General features: G+C 37.9%; 1 protein-coding gene across 7 annotated transcripts in view; it reads right to left on the minus strand.

The window, feature by feature from the left end:
- NRG1 (neuregulin 1) overlaps nt 1-15,859 on the minus strand; it is a 240,744-nt gene that overhangs the window by 172,366 nt on the left and 52,519 nt on the right. For all 7 annotated transcript variants that reach the window (XM_006076212.4, XM_045164018.1, XM_025264462.3 and 4 more), the window contains exons 2-3: nt 13,308-13,485; nt 3,062-3,183 (exon numbers count right to left, since the gene is read on the minus strand). In XM_006076212.4, coding sequence (XP_006076274.2) covers nt 3,062-3,183; nt 13,308-13,462 — 277 coding nt within the window. In that variant the 5' untranslated portion in view covers nt 13,463-13,485. The remainder of the gene's footprint in view (nt 1-3,061; nt 3,184-13,307; nt 13,486-15,859) is intronic.

The following is a 15,859-nucleotide window of genomic DNA, read 5'->3' on the forward strand; positions in this document are numbered from 1 at the left end:
GAATTTGACTCCCTGAGAGCTCAGGATCTGAACTGAGACTTCTTGGATAACCAACCTTGAGCTGAATATAGCAAGTTCGTAGATCATGGTAGAAAAGGGTGAACATCAGAATGATTACGTATTTTCCTTCTGGTGGTGCTACAACCAAGCTGCTGAGATGCAGGGAGAAAAGAGCATTTCCCAATGTGCAGGATGCTCTGGCCCTGTCTGTCCTGGTGCCTGAGAGTACAGGCTCTGATGAACTGCATGTCTGACCCACAGCCTCGGAAAAGAGGAGCATTTCTAGGCAGCCATGTTTCCGACTTCACTCTCCTGGGTTGGGCCCGTGGTGGGGACCTGGGGAGAACACGCTGATGAGCTATAAGCTCTATGGATCTTCGGACGTGATCAGCTCTGCCAGTGAGATTCTTATGGGGAATCTGATTTGGCCCCTGAGGCAACAATCACATAGCCGGAGTCAAAACTGAAAGGATGCTTTCAAAAGAACCATGAAGAAGAATATGGCCAAATGGAGCCGTAATCAGGTCAAAGTTTGGAATTATAAAGGCGCATAATTGAAAGCAGGAGAGGTTGGAAAATAAAAGAAAGAGTCGGGGAGTCAAGAATGCATCTGGGCACCTGAAGGGCAGACTTGAGAGAAAAGCCAAAAATTCCTGATGTTTAAACTTGTAAAGACACCCTAGGTACCACTTTCTCCTGGAGCCCCAGTCATAATGAAGCTCTAGTTCATCCCAGTGGAATCCTTCTCTCTTTCCGCCTCACACCATTTTTGTTTTTTTCAGTTTTTGTCCTTCACAAATCGAAGAATCTACCTTAAACATTCACAAACACACAGCCTGGTATTGAGCAAGCTGTATGAACCAGGAAGTAAGGACTTTAAAACAAATCTTAAGTTTCTATTTCTTTTTAAATACAATGAGAAGGTTGGATATGGAAGAACTAGTCTTAACGTTCTAAGAAGAAAATAAAAACCACCACCATGCCCAGTAATTGAGATTCTTCATTCCTCCCTTCTAGTCCTTAAGGAATTTTAGTTGATTGTTTTAAGGATGATTTCCTTACAATATTTCATAACCTTCTCTTTTTTCTTGTCAGGTAAAAAAGATTGATTATCCAAACATCCCTATTTTCATTTCTCTACACGTTATAGTTCAATACTACATTCAAATTTGAGATCAATTCTTAAATAAATTAACATGGAAAATAAGCTGAATATCTCTCCCATGAAAGGGATGTGAAAAACTGTTATTACCAAAACTTAAGCATCCCCAAATTAATAAAAAGAAATCCTATGAGTTTTTGCCAAGAATAAAATAGTGGTAAGTAATTCACTGCTTGATACTGCAATTCAGAAAATGTGGAATATTAAATATAATCCTGCTGTAAGCACTCGGTGAAACTATGACACTTTAATTCTATTTTCTTGGGACTTTACAGTATACATAGCTACACAAATCTAATCTGAGTGTCCAAATCATAATTCAGGAGCCTTTACCAGGAGAAGATGCATTGAAGCAAGTCACTGACAAACTGAGAAAAAGCTATTAAACATGGTATTATAGAAAGAAAAGATAAGTCACTGAAATTTCAAATTTGCATTTCTAGTTGCATCCTATAAAATTCCAAGTGGAAAAAAATAACACAAGCAAAACCCTGTTGCTTTATATTTACTCACATAAATTTTAAATGGCTTTTACACTTTATAAACAGTAAACACAGCCCCTAAAAATAATCATGGAAACCAGTTTTCACTGTTGTCTTTTACTTTCTGTGGAGGGAGGTATTTAAAAGGAAAGAAATGAATTTTGATTACACTGCAATAGAGCAATGCATTGGGAAGTCCACAGAAGACTAGGAATTAACCTGAATACTCCCATCCCTGTTCCATATTTTTATCCCACTCCCTTCTCCCTATCCTGTTATCAACTGAATCAAACCACACTAGTCTCCTAAGGAGTTAACCCCTAAGAGTACTTTCGCTCTTCCCTTCTTGGCTCTGTAATTTTATCTTATCACTTAAGAGATCAGGCCTTTGCAGTGGGCATTCTTTCTCATCACCTGCCTAGAAGTGGTGCAGTCATGCTTGGTTTTATAATAGATGACAAGGCTTGTGAAGACAGCGGCCCAGCGCCATCATCCAAAACAGCACCAAAGGTTTCAAAGCAGCATTTTATTGTTGCAAGAGATGCTCACTGCTAGCTCGTCATCAGCGTCTATAGATGAATGACTCCATCACTTTGTGGAGTACTAAGGGATCGTGAACAGAGAGCCACCAGCTATGCCCTTCCTTTACCCTTCCTCAGATAACTCAGAGGGGTTGTCAGAGGATAGGGGGCACCTTCTGTCTCCAAGGTATTCATTTGTTTAACAAAGAGTCCCTGGCACTGCTCTTAGGAAAACAGAAGCTGAAACCTATATAATGCTTATTTATAAAGCCTACACAAGTGAGTAAAAAAATGCTTTGCCTCTAAGACTCTCTTGATTTCTGAATTAATGGGCTCAAAAAAGCCCTGATAACCTTAACTTTCTACTATCTAGAGCCAGACATATTGAAAACATATATAAGAACATAAAAATTGCCAGGACTACGTCAGGATTGTATTCTGTTTACACATCCACAATGTACATATATTCATACATAATACACATTAGCATGAAATATATACAATATATATTCTGTATATAAATTATATATATATATACACACACATACATACATACATATTCTGTTTCGACAGAGAAAAAAACTTACCTGACGTCCCTGACTAACTTAAAGTGGATGTATAATCTCTTTCTTTTAGCAATCCATTCTCTCTCTGCTATTCATGATATTATTCCAATCCTTTTTAAATAATCTATGTATATTTCAGGTCTATTTCACCTTATGGAGTGAAGAGCTTTACAGGAGGACCCATAAGATATTTCAAGCATAGAGTTTTCCTTTCATGATTTTTATTTGTTCACAATGAGATTTCACACACCTGCGTGATTCAAGTGTGACCACATACCTTGATCACTCCTCTTAGAGATTGAGAAATAGCACGCAGTAGGCATCTCTTACCGTTTGACTCCACAATGGTGATGTTGGCAGAGGCACTGTCATTTCCTAGTTTGCTGATCACTTTGCACATATATTCTCCAGAATCAGCCAGTGACGCTTTGCTAATGCGAAGTTCTGACTTCCTACAAGATCAGGACCAAAGCGGTTTAAGTATATTTCACAGAAATACGATGATCATCAAAATACAGTCTCTGTAGTTTTAGAGTTTTCAAACTCCCCCCTTCTCACTCTACATACACAACTGACTGGACTTCCCTGGTGGTCTAGTGGTTAAGAATTTGCCTGCCAACGCAGGGGACACGGGTTTGATTCCTGGTCTGGGAAGATTTCACATGCCTTGGAGCTACTGAGGCAGTGCAACACGAGGAGGAGAAGCCCCTGCTCTCTGCAATGAGAAAAAGCCCTGGCGCAGCAACAAAGACCCAGCACAGTCCAAAATCAATCAATTAATTAAAAAATGGTCTACATCCAAAAAAATCTTTAAAAAAACCCCCCACAACTGACTAGTAGATATATATACATATATCTATATATACATTCATGATTTTACCAAAATCACACCAAAAGTGAGATACATCTCATTTAAATTATACCCTGGACATAGTCTTAATTTCATCACCCAGATCAGCAATTTGAAGGAATTCTTTTCTAAGTTTTCTTTTTATTCCTCTAACACTACCACTAACCACATTACATTTCAGAATATTTTTTTCACCCAAATGTTAAGTTTTCTTTCCTCTCTATATCTCAGTGTCAGTAGCCAATAGGGTTAATTAAGGAAGATAAAAGTGTAAAGCTGTTTCTTATAAATCTGGTAAGGATAGATACTTCACTGAAGGCTAGACTAGATTAAAATGCTCTACACTTCCTTTCTTAGAATGACATCAAGAATTATGTTAATTTTGAATGAAGAGAATTTAATACTTTCAAAAGAAAGGGAATTTGTCATTCTTTGAAACGATTCTCATTGCTGGGAGCACCATACCACACAAATGGTTCTTAATATTGAAATAAATATTCATGCAACAATAACACACACTTTCATAAAACTACATATTAAATCAATATTTGGCACTCTTTCTGAACATGGGCACCACTGTGATTTGCATCTGTCTATGCTTTACTATTGCACAAGCCTATAATTTAAGCAGTGCCTATGATTTAAAAACTTAGAACTACTGGGATTGGCTCAGGATTTATTAAAGCCTTTCTAAAGTGTCCTTATATACAGGAGCCTGATATTGACAGTCTGGATTCCTGAGAGGAGGACAACAGGGAGAAAACAAGGCAGGAAGCAAAGATAGCAACTCAGAATTACACACAAACCTCCTGTAAATTTGTTGATGGTGTTACTGAGTCACTAAGTCCTCTCTGACATTTTGTGACCCCATGGACTATAACCTGCCAGGCTCCTCTGTCTGTGGGATTTCCCAGGCAAGAATACTGGAGTGGGTTGCCATTCCTTCCCCAGGGGATCTTTCTGACCCAGGGATAAGAGCCATGTCTCCTGCATTGACAGGTGGATTGTTTACCACTGAACCACGAGGGAAGTCCTCCTGTAAATTACACCTTCCTAATTTTAAGTGAATTTTCTGGTCCTTCTTGTCATATAATATTAACTAATCAGGTTGGATCAGTTGTTTCAAATTTAATTTAAACTCTTCTCCTCCTCCAATCCACTGAATTAATCCACCCTCCACGACCTGCATGTGTAAGATTTATGGCTTGCCATCTTCGTGCTTTTTTGCTTGTGTATTTCTTCTTCCTAAGAATGCAGACCCTGTATTCTGACCCATCAAGATATTAGCTGATCTTAGTGAAAGTTGCTCAGTTGTGTCTGACTCTTTTTGACCTCATGGAATTCTCCAGGCCAGAATACTGGAGTAGGTAGTTGTTCCCTTCTCCAGGGGCTCTTCCAAACCCAGGGATTGAACCCAGGTCTCCTGCATTGCAGACACATTGTTTACCGTCTGAGCTACTAGCAAAGCCCCAGCCGATCTTTAAGGACCACCTCAAGTGCCAATTCCTGCATCAAGCCTCTCATGATCATGTAGCTGGAGCTGCTCGCTCGCTCTCTCTCTTTGGTCTAAATTCTGCCAGCCTTGAGTACCTCTCTCAGGAGAATCTTCTTAAAGAAATAGGGTAATGAAATTTACAGTTAACATTAACTTATAGTTAATCTGACAGGGATAGCTCTTAAACTCAAACATCTCCTGAAAGACCTGGGCAGTGTTTATTGGAATACTCTTCCAAGGAATGTAAATAAATGTTATGCTTAAAAAGAGAAACAGAGACACAGATGTAGATAATGGACTTGTGGTCACAGGGAGAGAAGGGGAGGGTGGGATGAACTGGGGGATTAGAATTGACATACATACACTACCATGTTTAAAACAGAGAGCTAGTGGGAAGCTGCTGTCATACAAGGAGCACAGCTTGGTACTCTGTGATGACCTGGTGGGGTAGGAGAGAGCTGGAGGGAGGGAGGCTCAATAGGGAGGATGGATATATATATCTATATATCTATATATATATATGTATGCATGTATACATTTGTATATATAGATATATGTATATAGAGATATATATAGATAGATATGTATATAGAGATATATGTATATAGAAATATGTATATAGAAATATATGTATATACAGATATATGTGTGTGTGTGTGTGTATATATATATATAGCTGATTCACACTGTTGTACAGCGGAAACTAACACAACAATGTAAAACAATCATGCGTGCATGCTCAGTTGTGTCTGACTCTTTGCAACCCCCATGGACTGTAGCCCACCAAGCTCCTCTGTCCATGGGATTTTCCCAGGCAAGAATACTGGAGTGGGTTGCCATTCCGAGCAATTACACTCCAATCAAAAAATTAAAAAACAGAGAAATAGAAAAACAATAAGAAAAAAAAAAGAAATTTTCTGCACTCAAATGTTTCGTTAAACAAACAGATTTCTTTACAACCTACCTCTTAGTCATTTTTATACAGTTACAGTGAATTTCTAAGGCAGGCATGAGAAGTGACTAAGAAATCTGTTCTGTAGAGACACCCTTGGAAATTCTAGGACTGTGCATCAATGGGCCAAGACCAAGAATCAGTGTAATCAAGATAAGCATAACAAATACATTCAGGTTCAAAAATCTGTAGTAGAAATACAGGTTGGGAAAGAAGAGCCTTGACAACAATGTATACAGAAAAATGAATTTCAATCAGCCACATGTTTAATATTACTCCATTTTAAACAACTGTTTAAAAAAGAAGAAAAAAGTACCACTGTATGGCCAAATTAATATTAAAAGAGCATAAATCAAATTGGATAAAAGTCTCAATACACTGCTCATAGGCTGGATCATATCTGGAGTATTGAATTATGCTTCAAAGTGGCATTTGATTAAAAAAGAATATCAACAGCTAGAGGACTTTAGAAGGTGATCAGAATTGAATAGGGCCTAGATATCTTAACACCAGAGAAGATGCTATTAAAGTAAGAGAGGTTCCACTGGCAGGGAGCTATGAACAAGATATATATAAATATATTCCATCTTTACTATCTGGAAAAGGAAATTATTTGGTGAAGCTCTTGAAGGTAGAATTATGTCTTACAGGAAAAAGAAGGCATATTTTGGATGATATATAAGGAAGGACCTTTTCAGTGTTCAAAAAGGATAGGATATCATGTGAAAGAGGTTTTCTCTTTAGACAGATTCAAGTCTGGACTGCCACATGTCAAGCAGTTCCTAATAAGAATATCTCTATGCAGAAAAGATTTAATTAGATCAGTGGTTTCAATTAGTTTTGAAAAAATAAATCCTGTTTTTAAACGAAAGCTTAAATGAGAGCTGCATATTTAAAAACATTATGAAGAGAGAAAGCATTTATGTCAAAGAGGTTGGCAATCCTTTTTGCAGTTCAATGGAAACTCAAATTTCTCCAGGGACACAAAAAACTCCTTTGAACTATAATGATATATTTAACTGTGAGATTCTTCAATCCTTGGGTCTTAAAGCAGGAATGGGAGATAGTGAGAGAGTAGAAACAGACAAACCTTTCTTGAGAATTATACATTGCAACCATTTGGGGCCTTAATAAGTATGGATATAGTTTTATTTTACTTTCTTCAATAGGCTACTATATCTTGTCTATAAGAATAAAGTTAACTTGGAAGAATGAATGAACTTCCAATCACAAAATTAACCTTTTGCTCTTTAATTGATGAGTTATCTGGGGTTCTGGGAGGGGTGCATGTTTTGGTGGATTTTCATTTTCTAAAAGCTTTCAAAGAGTTAATTCATACCCAGTGTTTAAAACAATGCTTGAAATAGAGTAATCTCCCAGTAAGTGTCCACTACTATTATAATGACATTCTAAATTCCTGCAATTTTTAGATTTTCCTAATAAGCATGCATTGTCTTGGAATAAGAAAAAATGATACAATGTAACAATAAAGCAATAAAACATTTATAAATGGAAGTTATAAAGATTAACTTCATTTTTTATATCAAAATGCAAACTGTGTTCTTTTAATTAGTTCTCCCTCACAAGATAGATTCAAGGTTTCCATAGCTGCTTATCTCATTTTTCATACTTAATTCTTCCACCATATTTTACAGGCAAAGGCAACTTAAACGCATGTAGAAAGGATCAACTCAGTTTATATAATCCCATTCTTCTGATCCCTAAGGAATCATATATGAATTCTCGTGTGTATGTTAACACAGCTCAGATACTGTTGAACTGCTGATAGTGAGAAGGGTAAAGAAAAGAGAGAGGGATTTCATGGTGAAACTACAGAATGTCCGTCATCATCTGGTTCTACCAGAATGAAGTCACTTGCCACTGCAGCAACTATGAAACTACAGATCAGACACTGCATAAAATGCTTCACATAAATGCTATGAAACAGACACTGGTTATTCCCATTTTATACCTAAGGAATCTAAGATCTTCTTACATATAAAGTTAAAATGACCTGTTGGAATAGCTCAACTAATAAAAGAAAGAGATGTGTATAAATCTCTTCTATTAAGAGTCAAAAACCCTGAAACAATTGATCACAAGAGAAATCATTCCTTAATTTTTTTTAACTTGACCAAACCAATTAGAATCAATTTTAAACAAAATTACAATAGGTAAGAACAGGGTATTCCCTGGCAGTCCAGTGGTTAGGGCTTTCACTGCCGAGGGCCTGGGTTCAACAGGGAACTAAGATCATACAAGCCACAAGGTGAGTCCAAAAAAAAAAAAAAGCAAGAACAGAAATGAAGAGCTGATACAAAATTATTGTTGTTTAGTCACTTTTCACTTTCATGCATTAGAGAAGGAAATGGCAACCCACTCCAGTGTTCTTGCCTGGAGGATCCCAGGGACGGGGGAGCCTGGTGGGCTGCCGTCTATGGGGTCGCACAGAGTCGGACACGACTGAAGCGACTTGGCAGCAGCAGCAGTCACTAAGTTGTGTCCGACTCTTTTGCAACCCCAGTGACTGTAGCCCACCAGGCTCCCCCATCCATGGGATTTTCCAGGCAAGAATACAGGAGTGGGTTACCATTTCCTTTTCCAGGGGATCTTTCTGACTCAGGGATGGCACCCACATTGGCAGGCGGATTCTTTACCACTGAGCCACCAGGGAAGCCCCTGATACAAAATTAAGAGCATCCAAAAATGTATACCATACACAAACAACAGGAAGTCAGCCTTTAATAAGACTGCTGATTCATGTCAACGTATGGCAAAAACCACTACAATATTGTAATTAGCCTCCGATTAAAATAAATAAATAAAATTTAAAAAAAGACTGATACAAGACAGATATGCAAGTGAAGCCAACAGGCTGACCTGAAATATAACCTGTCACACAATCAAACTCTTTAACCAGTTTTCTTGATCAAATCGTCCACCAGGCAAAGGAAACAAAAACAAAGGGATAAGTAGACACTTAAGACCAGGGCAGTTTCTATTTCTTTTAATTGGTCCCACACCTTGCTCAGCCAAATAAAACAAACAAAAAGGCTTACACATGAATGCAGAATCATAGGAAGAACATGTAGGAATGTCATTTATTAGTAGGAGCAGGGGCTGAAGAGGGGATAAGACTTTACAAAATAATAGCGAGTCCCTATTGGTGTAAAATCTTTTCATAACACTAAGGAATTAAAAGGAAATTCTGACTGTTACAAACAATCTAGATTATAAAATGTGAAAAAGAAATCTAGGCAAAGGATTGGAAGAGAGTCAACATTTTACTTTAAATAAAGAGGGTCCCAGGGTAATCCTAAACCTTACACTAAAATTCACCTCTGCTTGTGATCATAGCCTAAGAGACAGTTTATCCCTTCTTGGCCTGTGGGCTAAGAGCAAATGTAGTAAGATAAAGTTAAGTAAGCAAGTAACCACTACAAATTGTTAACATTTTGAAATGTCTTCATAATGAAAAATTATGAGCATGTAGAGGAAGCTGACAAATAAGAATGCTTTTTATTAAGCAGTTTAAGCCTAAACAGGTCCCTTGCCTTAAACATGTCCCTTGCCTTAAACATGTTATGACTTCACTGGATACTAAGGCAAAATCACAAGTAGTTGTGAAAAGACATGAGACATGGAGTGAAAAAGACAAAAGACATAGATACAGATCAATTTCAAGTCCAAGAGTAACCATTTATTAACATTAGATCTACAGGAAGAAACCGAATTTCCTTCATTCTCAGGATATTAATTTTTTAATGGGTATAATAACAATAGTATCCATTCTAAGTTGAAAGTTGAAATAATAGAGCATCTTGCAAATGTTAATTAAATTTAGATTCAGTTTGATCCCTTAAAAAAAGACAGCACTAATTTTTTTTTTTAAAGATACAACCTCAGAAATGATCAAATACCCAATTTTGAAACACAATTAGCTGATCACTTATCAGTGGCTGCCCATTTTACATAAAGTGTCTTATTTTTGGAGGCTCAAAAATGTTCAATGCTTTGCCAAGAGTCATGTGCAGTCACATTACCTGAATAAAAGTCTTTTTTTGTTCCCACTTAATTCTTTCCAGCAAGGCTATTGTTTAAAAGAAGTAATTTCTGAACATGGGCCTTTCCGGGATAATGGGATTTTATTAATATGTAGACAGTGCTCTTAGCTGTCTAAGCCTATGAAGCCAACATGAAAATGCCTTTCTGAATACTAATGACACTTTTACATGTCATCCAAGCCATGTAACAAATTAGTTCTTTACCTATACATGTGCCCTTTTAGAACCATATTCATTCCGGGGGGTCTCTCTTTTTTCCTGTTGTTCCTTTTTGTCGTCTTATTTACCCAACCTATTCAGCTTCTTCTCTTCAGGTATCCTCACGTTAAATACCTGCAATCCGCAGCTGCTTCGTTCTGTTCCTTCAGCCTGGATAATCCTCTCCTCCTTCCCTCCTTCCTCCCCTTCTTTCTAGGAAGCCTCCACAGTCCAGGACTGGGTCCCTTCCACCGTCCTTGTGAGTACCTTTCTAAAGCATCCTATGATCATCACTATCATCGAATTTAAAACTGAGAATTATAACTGCTTATATTTCCCTTCCCCACTTGAGACCAAGCCTCTGAGACAGCACGTACTTCTTGTTCATCTCTCTGGATCCAGCTTCTAGCCCAGGGCCAACACACAGCATCTTATCCAAGGCAAAATTTCCCATCCACTCTTTCACTGGCCCAACTCAATTGGCCTCTTTATTGTCCTAGAAACAGAACCTGCTACTGCTCTACTCTATAACCCACCCTACCCATCCAGGGGGACTCTCTCTCTTTAGCAGAGTCAAATCCACCCCCTCACAGTGACTCCTGAAGATCCTGGGGTCTTCCCCACTTCCCAACTCCCACGGCACTTAGCATCAGTAACCTGCAATTCAGCACTTAGTTTTACTGTTTGATATTAGTGTTAGCTATTTTGTTTCCCTAATTATTAATAAAATTTAACCTCCCGCAAGGTAGAATTTACCTCAGCATAAATAATCAAGTTTTTAGACCACAATTTGTAAATAGATGGGCTGCTTAAAAATCCTAAAGCCCCCCAGCCCTAACAGGGTTTCAGCACTTGATTGCTTCATATAAGGCTGTACTAGATAATCTCTCTACAATCTTTCGATGCCCTGAGTATAAAACGCCCTAGTATTCTTTCATTTCTCCACATTTCTAGCATATAAGCTTTTCATGGGTTCTTAAATATTTTTGCTCTCAAATATAGCCACATAGAAACAAATGAGACATCACTCCGCTTATGCAGATAACTGTTTCTTACTAACCTGGCTAATTGATGAAAAACAAAACAGACACCAAAACCTAGCTAAAAGTAATTTTTCTTTGTTGTTAAACTTCTCAAAAAGAATCATGCTTATTTTTTCAAGTTGCTCTCTCTCCTCCCTTCCCCACATGGACACATGTGATAAAATATGTCTGCTTTCCATTTTTAGAGAAGGAATGAGACATTAAAGAGTCTGAGACATTGATTTGTGTTCCAGCTTATTCATAGCTAGTTGGGTGACTCAAGGGAAGACAACAGTTTTTTGACCCTTGATTTCTTAACCTGCAAAATTAGAATCACCACGTGCAGTAAATTGCCCTTACTACTAGGGGAAACTTGTTAAAAAACCAAACAAATAAGATTATATACAAAAGCACTCTGTCACTTCACAGAATTATTATTATATTTTTTTTGTATATTTGAAGTACCACCTGCTACAGTGATATTTCCTTCTGTATTATTCTTCCAAATCAAGACACTGTACTGACACAATCAATAATAAGGATAAGCAGAGTAGTTATTAAAACCATAGAAACAGGAAAACATCCCTAATTATGGCTCTCACAGTCATTAAACACTTTGGTAAGATTAAATTCACTTCCCTTATATCGCTTTATTTTTTCTGGCTCATGTGTGTTTGATATTTCTGGTATTTGCCCTATAAAATCAAAGTCTAGGAGGTGATTCTCATTGTTGCTTCATATATCATCTCTGGGATTTCACTGGAATCCTCTGAAGTGTAAGTAGAAGAAAAGGTCGCCTTGGAGCTGTGAACCCCTATGATACATGTCACATTGATGAAAGGACTGTTCACAAGCAAAAACCCAAGGCATTTAGCTCTTTTGTAATTTCAAAATGTAGTTTGCGATTAGAAGTAAACGTTCTTAAATAAGGGGGGAAAAATTAAGAAAAAACAAATAAAAGAGCATCATTTTAGAGTAGGTATAGAATACATAGACATTATAAGGGGTCACATGAAGCCTTCCCAAATAGGGATCTCCTCAAGGAGGGCATTCTTGCTACTTAGGATTACTAGATATTTTAATCTGCTCTCACGGTGATGGAGCTTAATAGAATTGTCAGTTACACATTAATTTTACATATTAAATTTACTTGAGAATAGTTCAGATTCAACTGATCACATTCTAACTCTTCGCATGATGATATATGTTTAGTCGCTAAGTCATGTCCGACTCTCGCAAACCCACAGACTGTAGCCCACCAGGCTCCTCTGTCCATGAGAGTCTCTAGGCAAGAATACTGAAGTGGGTTGCCATTTCCTTCTCCAGGGGATCTTCTCTACCCAGGAATTGAACTTGGGTCTCCTACATTGCAGGCAGATTCTTTCCCAACTGAGCTTGATTGTGTAAGGCACAGGTATTCTATACCGGATTTTAGGATCTCATCTATTACTTACTACTACAATAGCTCCTATTAATATTTTTTAGTTTTTAAAAAATTTTTGATTTGAATTCTTTTTTTAATTTATTTTTTAATTGGAGTGTAACTGCTTTATCACTTTGTGTTGTTTGCTGCACAATGAAATGAATCTGATATATATATATATATATATATATATATGTATGTATATCCCCTTCTGCTCGGCCCTCCCTCGCTCCCACCCCTCAGGTCATCACAGAGCATTGAGCTGAGCTGCCTGTGCTATACAGCAGCTTGCTACTAATATTATCTTCTCTCACCCCTTCTATTTTAGCCACATGTTACAGTTCTTTCCACATCCATCCTTCCTTTGTCCAGAAATTGTAAGATGACATACTTTGAAATTCTTCCCTATATAATGACCCAATTTCTAGCCCCCATATAACAAAAAATCTTTTCACTTATCATGTATCCGGTTTGTTGATAGTATACTTATTTACTAAGCTGTTAGTAATTTTTGTATTTTATACCATTGTATTGCTAGGCATGGCCCCTGCTGTGACATGCAGGATACTCACCCTGGCTTTTTCTGTATCTTGATGTTTTGTGGTTTGTTCTTTCGGCTTAATTCACTCCCATTCTTGAACCACTTGAACTTGAGAGAGGAGTACTCAGAACTGGTCTCGCACCGAAGCACTAGTTTGGAACCTGCCACAGACTCCTGACTCTTCATCTCTTTCAAACGGGGAGGCAAGGCTAAAAAAGAAAAGAGAAGGAAGAAAGTTCTGATCACATGGTAACCTTTCCAAGAGAAACATGTTCATTTTGGTGAACCTGATCAAGAGACCATTCACAAAGGTTTTACTAACTGAGAGACAGAAGGAAAAGGGGAGGGGGGTGTCCGTCAAAATGTATCTCTGCTTAGAGAATAATAAAAATGCTCAGATAAAATAGAGAGCTCAGGTTATAAAATTATTCTTTAAAACAGACACACAGATATAAAGAAGAAACTAGCAGTCACCAGTGGGAAAAGGGAAGTGGAGAGGGGCAATATATGTGTAAATGATTAAGAGGTACAAATTATTAGGCATAAAATAAGCTACAAGGACATATTGTACAACACAAGGGGCATAGCCATTATTTTATAATAATTATAAAATATAGTGAAAGTGTTAGCCGCTCCGTCGTGTTCAACTCTTGGTGACCCCATGGACTGCAGTCCACCAAGCTCCCCTGTCCATTGGATTCTCCAAATAAGAATACTGGAGTGGGTCGCCATTTCCTTCTCCAGGGGATCTTCCCCACCCAGGGATCAAATCCGGCTCTCTACATTGCAGACAGATTCTTTACTGTCCAAGCCACCAGGGAAGCATAAAGCATAAAATACAGTACACCATTTAAAAATTGTGAATCACTATATTGTACACCAAGTCTACTTCAATAAAAATCTATTCTTTAAAAATATTCTAAAAAATACATTTATATATATATACATATATATATTCAAGATAGCAATTTCTTCCATCTTTACATCCTCTGGTACTATTAAAAATCCTGAAGACTGGTCATTTCAAAGAATCAAAATCTTATGCTAAAGAAGAACAGGCAACTGGGCCATTATTTCTACAGCACAGTCATATTCCAGATCACAATTAATCTGCATGACAGTTCCGTGAATAGGTACAACAGGTATCACACACGTTTTTTTCAAATAGGAAGCTTATTTTCAGAGACAGGTAAGTGTCTCTTGTCCACGGTTACAACACTCTGGAGAGTCAGAGTTAGACTATGCTATCAACCGGAGTAATTCAGAGAACAAAGAGCGCTCATAAATCTTAACAACACTCATTTCTTCAAGACAGGGATTCTTTGGTGACATCACTCTTCTTTGGTGACAACACTTTTACTGGGTCTACAGATACTCTCCCACAAACAACAAATGACCTTTCCAGAAGACCACCGCACTCCCATCACATTATCAGTTCGATTGGATTTCACCCTTCTAAATCTTCTCAACAGAGACTGGAGAGTGCTTATATTGTGCATTAATTTATAGGACATTTTATGTGGCTCAGCTGGTAAACAATCCGCCTGCAATGTGGGAGACCTGGGTTCGATCCCTGGGTTGGGAAGATCCCCTGGAGAAGGAAAAGGCAACCCACTCCAGTATTCTGGCCTGGAGAATACCACGGACTGTATAGTCCATTCGGTCGCAAAGAGTCGGACACGACTGAGTGACTTTCAGTCATTCATTCACTTATATTAAATGCTTACATACCATTACTATCTTAAGCAAGACTGCTTCAAAGAGTACCTATTCTCTACTGAAATCTTTATGGATAAAATGTTAGAATATCTGAGATTTACTTCAATATGAAATGGTAGTGGGGATGTGCTAAGTCGCTCTTTGCGACCCTATGGACCGTAGCCCACCAGGCTCCTCTGTCCATGGAATTCTCCAGGTAAGAATACTGGAGTGTGTTGCCGTGGCCTTGTGTAGGGACTCTTCCCAACCCAGGGATGGAACCTGCAACTCCGTATCACTGGCAGGCCAGTCCTTTACCATCAGTTTCCCCTGGGAAGCCAGTGGGGAATGGTTAGGCATAAAAATGAAATAAATTCCCCAAGAAGTTGACTGTGGTAAGTCAGTCAATATATAGAAGCAGGGATTTAGTATACGATTCTTTTTTAAGATTTTTTTTAAACGTAGGCCATTTTTAAAGTCTTTATTGACTTTGTTACAATATTGCTGTTTTATGTTTTGTCTTTTTGACTGAAAGGAATATGGGATCTTAGCTGCCCAACCAGGGATTGAACCTTCACCCCAGCATTGGAAGGCAAAGTCTTAGCCACTGGACTCAGGGAAATCCCTATAATACTATATAGAATGTCTGGTGTTTTTTTTTTTTCCATAATAAAACAGTTTAAAAAATAAAAGCATATCGAATGGATTTTCCTCTGCATGCCTAATTTCACTTAATCAACACCGCAGAAGGTGATGTCTCAACATCTCTGTTTCAATAGAGTCTTAGAAAAGCCAAGTACAAAGTCTATTTCTGCTCCAGTTCAGGACTTAATGAGAAGTTAATTCTTCAAATCCACCAAAGGAGACTGCACCTCTCAGATCCAG

Source organism: Bubalus bubalis, chromosome 1, assembly GCF_019923935.1.
Source record: "Bubalus bubalis isolate 160015118507 breed Murrah chromosome 1, NDDB_SH_1, whole genome shotgun sequence".
Lineage (NCBI taxonomy): Eukaryota > Metazoa > Chordata > Mammalia > Artiodactyla > Bovidae > Bubalus > Bubalus bubalis.